Genomic DNA, 10,469 nt, shown 5'->3' with positions numbered 1-10,469 from the left:
CAGCAGCAAAATGCCTATTATCAGTTGAAGATACAGTCTCCGATCAATTAGAAATGATGTGGAAGATAGAGGAAGTGCAACCGGCTTCAAAGTCATGGTCACCAGCACATGTTGCGTGTGAGTCATTATATCGTGAAACGGTCCACCAAAATGCGATGGGAAGAATTGTCGTTCGGTTACCATTCAAAGATTCGCCAGATTGTCTTGGTTTGACACACAATATCGCCTTACGCCGTTTTTGTTCTGTAGAACGGCGATTGTCATCTAATCGTGCACTGAAGCAAGACTATCAAGAATTCATGAAACAATATCGAGAGCTCGGACACATGACGCGTGTTGAGACTCCGAAAACCAACGAACCACATTATTATATCCCTCATCACTGTGTTTTAAAACCGTCGAGCACTTCGACCAAGCTGAGGGTGGTTTTTGATGCGTCATGTCCAACAACTTCGCAACGTTCATTAAATGATATGCTACTGGTCGGCCCGACAATTCAGCCGGAGTTATATTTGTTGCTACTTCAATTTCGTTTGCACCGATATGCCTTGACGGCTGACATTGTTAAGATGTACCGACAGATACTGATAGATGAACCAGATCGAAAATTCCAATATATTTTTTGGCGAGATACGGAGTCCGATCCTGTTAGTACTTACGAGTTGAATACAGTCACTTATGGTACTGCATCAGCACCTTTTCTAGCAACCAGGAGTTTGCAGTATTTGGCGGACAAATTTGAAACACAATACCCAATAGGCGCTGCACTCATTAAATCATCGTTCTTTGTCGACGACTTCTTAGGTGGAGCAGATTCCATTGATCAACTCACCAATATCAGACATCAGTTAACGGCCATTCTACAGAAGGGTTGCTTCGATCTTGACAAATGGCATTCAAACCATCATGACTTCATCAGCGATACTACAACAAAGAGTTTGAATCTTGATACAGATACAGTCACCAGCGCCCTAGGCATCAAGTGGCACCAAATGCAAGATGTTTTCCTATTTTCGTTCAATGCGCAACCAGGTCAAATTGTAACAAAACGCACCATTTTATCCCTTGCGTCTTCATTATTCGACCCGCTTGGATTACTAGCACCGATCATACTCGTAGCCAAAATTATGATGCAAGAATTGTGGCTTTTGCGTGTGGACTGGGACGAGTCAGTCCCTCAAAATCTTCACTCAGCTTGGAAAACATTTATTCAAGATCTTACAACGCTTTCATCGGTTAAGGTGCCGAGATACTGCCTATTCATAAACTATCAACAGGTTGATGTACACGGTTTCTGTGACGCTTCAATACGCGCATATGGTTGCTGTATATTTCTCCGATCACAAAACACATCAGGTAAGGTGACGGTCAGGCTATTCACTGCAAAATCCCGTGTGGCACCTATAAAGCGGAAGTCGCTACCTAAACTAGAACTCTGTGGTGCCTTACTTCTTGCCAAACTGTATCAGAAGGTCCAACCAATATTTGCGCAATTTAAGGGTGAAACGTTTTTTTGGACTGATTCACAGATTGTATTACATTGGTTGAAGCAGCACTCATCAACCCTGTCTGCATTCGTTGGCAATCGAGTAGCGGAAATTCAAGATATTACCGCAAATGGGCAATGGAGACACGTTCCTACCCAATCCAACCTGGCAGATGTTGTGTCGCGCGGCTGTAACATCCACCAATTAACAGAGTCTTGTTGGTTCACGGGGCCGGAGTTTTTGTTACTCGCTGATAAATACTGGCCGCATTTGAAATGTCACAACCTGGATATGGAAGAATTCAATAAAGAGACGCGAAAGGTTGTATTCGTTAACACAAATGAAGACAACTACGTATTACAGGTATTGTCAAGATATAGTTCATACACTAAAATGCTACGAGTATAGCGCAGGTACAGCGATTCTATCATGTAACCAAGAATAAATTGGAGAACGGAGAATGTACCCTCCAACCTATTCAGCTACAAAAGGCATTGCACTGTATTATTTGGGTCATCTACAGCAATTCTTCGAAATTGATATACAACGCCTACAACGAGGGAACCCAGCCGAAGGTACATTAAAGCATCTAAATCCCTTCCTGGACAATGTATTTGGTTATCAATTAGTAAAGGTGGGAGGTCGTCTCGAGCTGAGTGACATCTCAGCAGGCCAACGTCACCCTATTTTGTTGCCGAAGGGCTGTTATTTTGTGGAACTTTATGTTCGGCATGTACACTTGTGCAGCTATCATGCAGGCGCAAAGGCACTAATTGCCCTTACTCGACTAAACTTCTGGATAATTAATATTCGAGAAATTGCACGCCGAGTCGTGCACTCGTGTATTCACTGCGTGCGTTATAAACCCAAACTACTTAATCAAATGATGGGTAATCTCCCAATCGAACGCCTCACTCCAAGTCGTCCATTCGCGCGTATAGCGGTAGATTTTTGCGGTCCGATATTAACGTATCTCCGAATTCGGGGACGGGTTCCATATAAGACCTATATAGCCGTGTTCGTTTGTTTGTCTACAAAGGCAGCTCATCTAGAAGCCGTGTCAGACTTATCTACGGAGGCATTTATTGCAGCACTGAAAAGATTAATCGGTAGACGAGGGCTACCATCAGACATCTATTGCGATAACGCCACAAACTTCGTTGGGGCTAAAAACAAACTAGCAGAATTAAAAAGGATGTTTTTCGAGAAGTCTGATCAAGTGATGCTGCAGACCTTTTGCAGCAACCAATTCATAAATTTCAATTTTATACCGCCCCGAGCACCTCACTTTGGAGGTCTATGGGAAGCGGCTGTAAAAAGCGCGAAAGGCCATCTGTATCGAACACTATCAAATACTCGATTCACCTTTGAGGAGCTTGGAACAGCACTGATTGAAATCGAAGCCATCTTAAATTCGCGACCAATCACACCTCATTCTTGTGACCCGAGCGATTATGAAGCGCTAACGCCGGCACATTTTCTTATCGTTGGGCCGCTCAAAACTTTATCTGAACCAAGTCCTCAGTATGAAGCTGCTTCATTAATTGATAAATGGTCTCGTATAACCGCAGTCAAACATCACTTCTGGCGCAGATGGTCTAGAGACTATCTGAATGAGCTGCAGATACGCACCAAATGGACAGAAGAACAATCTAACATCACCGAGGGGGCTCTGGTTCTAATCCATGAAGACAATATGCCTCCACAACGCTGGTTGATGGGCCGAATCGTGCATTGCATCAGGGGTCCAGATAATTTGGTTCGTGTTGTTGATGTGCAAACTCCAAAAGGAGTAATACGCTGTCCAATCCACAAACTCGCACTATTACCAATTGAAAATCCTTTCAAGGGGGGCGGGATGTTAGAGCGGTTAAAGTTAAATTGTTAATATTGTAGGATTCTGTAGAATTATTATAATTGATGTGTTATATGATTTATATATTATATTTTATTACATCTAATCTATTGTAAATCATATATTGTATAATTAAATTATTATAATTAATATATTATATAATTCATATATAATATTTTATATGGTTAATATATGGTTAATTAATTTATCTAACTAACCCTGTATAAGATGTGTAAGGACGGAAATTTTGACACCAAATTTCCGCCTACATAAAAAACTAGGCACTGAATTAACACAGAATTGAATTTCACAAAAATTGAAATTTTGGTTAATTTAATTTATTTACAATAATTTAAACTATATTATAATTTAATACTATAATTTAATACTATAATTTAATACTAAAATTTAATTTAATATAATTTATAATTTAAATTTAATTTTAATAAATTTATTTTATATAACAAAAAATTATTGTTTATTGACGAATTTAAAACGCGTGTTAAAATAACAAACTGTCAAAACAAAACACGACGAAAACAAAGTCAAAAGCGCAGCGAAATACGGCAAGATCAGAAGCACAGCGGCTACACGGCCAAGAATAAAAGCACAGCGGGTTACGCTGCAAAACACAGCAGGTAAACGAACGGAAGAATTTAAAATAAGCTAGACGAAAGCTCCGGCGTAGGAGTATTTAAGACAGCGAAATCATGAAGCAGGCGCGAGTCTATGAACATTCGTCGAGGTGGTATTACGCCGAAAAATTATAATAATAATTATATGTCTATGAAACATATATAAGAAATATATAAGTCCTGCGTTGGTGTTACGACAACGGCCATAATTATATGTCTATGAAACATATATTCGAAATATATAAGTCCTGCGTTGGTGTTACGACAACGGCCATAATTATATGTCTATGAAAACATATATAAGAAATATATAAGTCCTGCGTTGGTGTTACGACAACGGCCATAATTATATGTCTATGAAACATATATTCGAAATATATAAGTCCTGCGTTGGTGTTACGACAACGGCCATAATTATATGTCTATGAAAACATATATCAGAAATATATAAGTCCTGCGTTGGTGTTATGACAACGGCCATAATTATATGTCTATGAAACATATATTCGAAATATATAAGTCCTGCGTCGGTGTTACGACAACGGCCATAATTATATGTCTATGAAACATATATCAGAAATATATAAGTCCTGCGTTGGTGTTACGACAACGGCCATAATTATATGTCTATGAAACATATATGTATATACCTTCTTTTAATAATATATATCGAGTTGTACTATATCTTTCTTCTTCTAGGATAGATTTGTAATCAGTTTCCTTTCCAAATTTTAAATTGTAAAATTAAAGTAACTTACAGAGGTGTAAAAGTAGTCGGTCTTAGGCAACAGAGGAGGAAATTCGGGAAACCACTGCAAGTGAAGATCTCATCGACAAGTACGATAGGAAATACAACAGGAGCCTGAGCTAAAGAAGATGCACATTTCTTGTTCTTATTTTATTGAATAAAAATCACATTTTAATTGAAATAACTTTATCATACGTTGGAATAATTTTTTTGGAATATTGTCTTTCAAAGTAAATAAACTATAAATTTGTTTATAATCACATTGTAATGGAAATAACTTTATCATACGTTGGAATAATTTTTTGGAATATTGTCTTTCAAAGTAAATAAACTATAAATTTATTTATAATCACATTGTAATTGAAATAACTTTATCATACGTTGGAATAATTATTGGAATATTGTCTTTCAAAGTAAATAAACTGTACAATTCAATCTAGTAAACGAACGCTTCCTTTTCTTTCTGTTTTTTTTTAAAACACCTACGTCCTGCGAATATAAATTCATTGTAATGACTCTGGACGACGGCTGAGGATACCCCCAGCAAAAACTAAATATTTTTGAACGTCACCAAAAAGTGTCGTTACAGATGTAATCAAACCAACGGTTCTAAGTCTTGTTTTTATTGCCTTTTGTTTTTTGCGCTCGAGATGAGCAATTTTTTTTGTTATATTTTTTGGCTGCAAGTAAACTCCGTTGGTTTGATTCTGTCTCTTGTTTTTCGATCGCGAACGTGTCAACACACGGGTACACACAAAAAAGTGATTAAACAATCAATAACCGAAATTGTATAAATTCAATTGTATAAATTAAATAAAATCAAATAAAGATCACAAAACCCAATTATAAAAACGCTTATAATCTACAAAGATTATCCATGTTACAGCAGCAATATACTTTGAAATTGATGCCGACTTCAGCCTTTTTCAAAAAGTGTACGCCAACTTAGTTAAACAAAGTAATAAAAATCGAATTTTAAGAACTACTAAGATTCTAGAAGACATTACCGTATACGACAGGTTCACAGAAATTGTATTAAATATTTATTTAAAAGGGCTGCATCAGGGTATTGAAAAAGTACAAGCAGAGTTCAGGGAAAAATACTATTACCTTAAATACTTAGAAGAAATTTCTGCCATAATAAACAATTGTGAATTATGCAATGAATGCAAATTCGACGATATACCTACCAGAATGCCTTATAAAGTCACCCCTCCAACTTATTCCATACGTGAAAAATATGTTGTAGAGATATGGCATTAGGACAATATTTCCTACGTTACTTGTATAGATGTTTTTTTCCAAATATGCCATGGTAGAAAAAATAGAACATGGGAAATGGATAAAAAAAATTTTTACTGAAAATATTTAACACCATTGGTCCTCCAAAAATCATTAAGAAATTTTAGAAACGGCAGAAAGCATCGAAATACACAAACATCATACCACAACTTTACTCAACGGCGACAAAGGCAACGTGTCATCGTGCCTTTTTAGATACATCCCAAAAAACCGACAACCAGTCAACCTAACTACCTGTATGTAAAAATAAAAAAAAAACAACGCCAGACCAACCCCGTCACCATTTCTTACCTGTCACCCTCAAGGACAATAACCTTAGGATTTATTAATATTAAGTTTAGTATTAAAAATAACATGTTTATGGTATAAATAGTTTGTAAGATTGCTAGATGTTTTAATATTAGGAATTCTCCTGATGAAGGCAAAAGCGAATTTGCCGAAACACGTGTAGAGATACACAAAAAAACTTTCGAAATAAAAGTTAGTATATTTTAAAAAACAAAAATAACCGCATTTTATAATTTATAGTTTAATGTAAATACATTAAATGAATTTTATTTAATTCATTGATGAATAAATAACTTATATATTATAATTTATAAATAATTTATAGTTTAATGTAAATACATTACTTATATATAAACTAATGGAAAAATTTTATATTTATATTATATTCACGAGGACGTGAACGTTTTAAAGGTGGGAGGAGTAACATAATCGAATTAATCCGCCACTGCCTTTCTTTAGTAATTGTAAACTGTTTCTATAAATTTGGAGAAACGGTTTAATGGCATGACCAACTCATCGCCTTTAAATTGTTGCTATTTGTTTACTCTAAATTTATAGAAACGGTAAAGTAGCATGTTTTCTAAACTAATGCATTTTTTGTATAATGAAAATAAAAAAGATTATTATTTCAACAATCAAGTTGTAAAATCGTATTTAATTTAAAATACATTACTTGTGTGAAGACATCATTGTTTTAGGTTATATTTTGCATTCGTTTATATAACATGTACTGTATTGCTTGTATTTATGTAAACTTGCCATTTGTCGAACTATTCAGGCGTTGCGATTAAGAAATTCTGCAAGGCGTTAGTGAATTGTTAATATTTTTATTAGCTTTGTAGCTTTTTTTTCACTCCAGAAGGAACTGTTACTTTATTTACGTGTTTTAAGTATTCACATGTTCGAACGATATGCTCAAGTTGATTATGTCGTAGGTCAAACGCGTAGCCATCACAATACTCCGCCTCGAGAGAAGCTAAAGTGCGAAACGAAGTCTTGCTGGAACGGAGTTGTATAGCTTCCAAGGCACTATCACTTGAGTATGCATGCTCGTTTCAATCCATCTGTAGATATAAACCTCTCTTTCCCGTCAATTAATATCTTAAATATCTTTTTTGCTCTTTCTAATACATTCTTTATACTAAAAAAGAAAAATGTGGTTTAGGATTGTAAAATTGTTGTTCTACTGGTAATTTAACAATTTATTTTAAAAAAATACTATAAATAAATTGAGGTGTCTGTACAATCGAAATAACAGTCTAATGTGGATCTCAGAGAATTATTTGCACGTCGTGAAAATATCAGTATAATGAAATATTTTTTTTTTTTTTTAAAACATACATTTATTTATTGCATTTTCTCTTAAAATGAGACTAACAATAAGTTTTAAAATCTTATAACTAATTACATAATGTTACAAATTTTTATTTTAATTATACATTGTATAAAATAAAATAAAATAAAATAAGTAAACCTTATATCACGAACCTCACTTAGATTAATGGGTTAAATTTCATTAGAGTGAATGTTAGGTGGTTTCTTAAGAAAGTGGTTCAACTTTAACAGCTTACTAAAAAGAAAGGTGCGGTTTTTACTTCAAGCTGTTGAATATTAATTAACGGATGGACGGTCAGCTCTTTTTAGACGGGAAGTAATGGATAGAAGTGCGAGATTTCTTGCTAAGGGATTAACATGCTCTGTCAGCCTTTTATTGTATTTTTTTCTTATATTGTCAAATTCAGCTTTAACTAGGGGAATTTGTAGATCTCGGTGTATACTTTCATTCCTAATATACCATGGGGCACCAGTGATAATTCTTATTATTTTTGACTGAGCTCTTTGTATAATTTCAATATTTGAAGCACTAGCATTGCCAAATAGCTGGATACCATAAGTCCATATTGGTTTTATGATGCTGTTATACAAGAGTACTTTATACTCTAGGCACAGGGAAGATCTGCTGTTAATGAGCTAATGCAACTTAGAGGCTTGGAGCTTCATCTGAATTTTTTTGGCTTCAATCTGTTTGCGCTAAGTCAGTCGTCTGTCTAGGTGGATACCTAAGTACGTTATATTATCTGCTTGTGGTATGGGAATGTTGTTTAGTAAAATTTTTGGAGATGTACTCCGATTTAAGGTAAAAATGACGTGTCTACATTTTAGTTCGTTAATTTTAATTCGCCATTTTGACAACCATTTCTCCACCCGATATAAGTGAGATTGAAGTTGGTTTGAAGCTAGCACAGCGTTTTTGTTTCGGCATAAAATTGCCGTATCGTCGGCAAACGTTGTGGTGATAACTGAACTACTTATCGGGATATCAGATGTGTAAAGTACATACAATATAGGGCCAAGAACACTTCCTTGTGGAACGCCAGCTTCTATTGGGAAATTATTCGAAGTATATGATTTGCATTTCACTTTAAAGCTTCTATTATGCAGATACGATTCTAGAACTGAGTGGACATTTGCAGGTAATGAATAGCGTATCTTATATATGAGTCCATTATGCCATACTTTATCAAATGCTTGTTTAACATTGAGGAATACCGCGGAACAATGTTCTCTGAGCTCAAATGCGTGTCTTATTTCATTCGTTATACGATTCACTTGCTCAATAGTTCCATGTTTTTTCCTAAAACCAAACTGGTGGGACGGTATTAAGTTTTGAACGTCAAGGAACGGTTTTAGCATGGTTTTAGAAAGGCATGGCAGTAAGCTTATTGGCCTGTATGAAGAGGCAAGCGTGGGGTCTTTACCTGATTTATGAATCATGATAATCATGGATGTTTTCCACTCTGTTGGATAAAAGCCAAATTTAATTATGGCATTAAAAAGTCTTGTGATAAAATTTATGGCCAAAAGGGGTAAGTTTTTTATCATGATGGGTGAGATATTATCATATCCCGGTGCTTTTTTGCAATCTAACTTGTTTGTGCTAGTATTATAGAATAAATAACCAGGAATAGAAAAGAAATTTTTGTTAGTTAGATGTGTTTCTGAGCAAAGCATTACATCCACACTTTCTCGAGACATGAAATTTGTGAGTTCAAGTTTATGTTGGCTTAAGCCGTTTGCATTCCATGTACAAATTTTTAAAGTACTCATTATTTAGACAAAAATTTGCATTAATTGGCTTTGCATTTTAACTATCTCGTTAAGAGTAGTTTGCATGATTGACATGAACTGAGTTAAGCTCTGAGTGAGAGTGGAGATCATTATTTCCAAACTATTACTTTGAACTGGAGGGGCTTATTGCTTGTCAGATTTAACGACATTAGCAAATGAAACACCTCGTGTAACAGGCTTAAAAGTTAAAGGTTGAGGTACTTTAACTAATTTAATGGTGTTGCTTCTTGTAGGATTACGCAACGCTTCTTTCTGCAGAGCTAACCTGTGCTTCAGTTCTTTATAAATGGGACAGCCTCTGTAGTTTGCAGTGTGATTTCCACTGCAGTTGCTACATTTTTTGGAGTTGGTATCCTTTAATGCTTTTTTATCGCATTCGGAACTATGGTGAAGCTCGCCGCAAGCTACGCACACTGTACTAAGAGTGCTATATGACTTAGTATGGCCATACTCTTGGCAGTTTGTGCATTGCACCGGACCATTTCTTTTGTGGGGCTCCTCAACGCTAATTCTGCGGTGAAGTAAATACTGTAGGTTGTAGATGGGATGGCTCTCATCTTTTTTAAGCTTAGAAGCTTCCGGGTGAAGTTCAACTTTGAACATAGGTTGTGGGATTTTATCTTTGTTAACAATGTTTATAACTGTTATCTCAATGGGGTCTACATCTGATTCGATACCTTTAATTACGACAACAAGGCCCTTACTACTCTTTAGTTGGTATGTGTAGTAATTTTTTTGCTGTCTTCGAAATATTTGGTTATGACTCTAAAATTGTTTTCAGTGTCGATTTGGATTTTGGTTTCGTGTATATTGCCTCTAGTTATAGGAACAATATGAAAAGTATTATTTCCAATCAGACTTGCAAGGATTGTAACTAGGTTATTTGAGCTGCGTTCACGCAGGTAGATTGGAGACGGTTTAAAATTTTTGTTAATATGCTGATTAGCTTCTTCTGTAGTTTCAGCTAATTCACCAAATCTATTGCCAGAAAGAATGCTTGTAGTTGCACTATCTTTGATAGTTTT

General features: G+C 35.4%; 1 protein-coding gene across 1 annotated transcript in view; it reads left to right on the top strand.

The window, feature by feature from the left end:
- Positions 1-1,947: 1,947 nt before the first annotated feature.
- LOC119675439 overlaps positions 1,948-10,469 on the top strand; it is a 16,992-nt gene continuing 8,470 nt past the window's right edge. The window contains exon 1 of the mRNA XM_038086638.1: positions 1,948-3,347. Within this exon, the coding sequence (XP_037942566.1) occupies positions 1,948-3,347 (1,400 nt within the window). The remainder of the gene's footprint in view (positions 3,348-10,469) is intronic.

This window comes from Teleopsis dalmanni, chromosome 2 (assembly GCF_002237135.1).
Source record: "Teleopsis dalmanni isolate 2A chromosome 2, ASM223713v2, whole genome shotgun sequence".
In the NCBI taxonomy this organism is placed as follows: Eukaryota; Metazoa; Arthropoda; class Insecta; order Diptera; family Diopsidae; genus Teleopsis; species Teleopsis dalmanni.
This window is presented reverse-complemented; position numbering and strand designations above follow the sequence as displayed.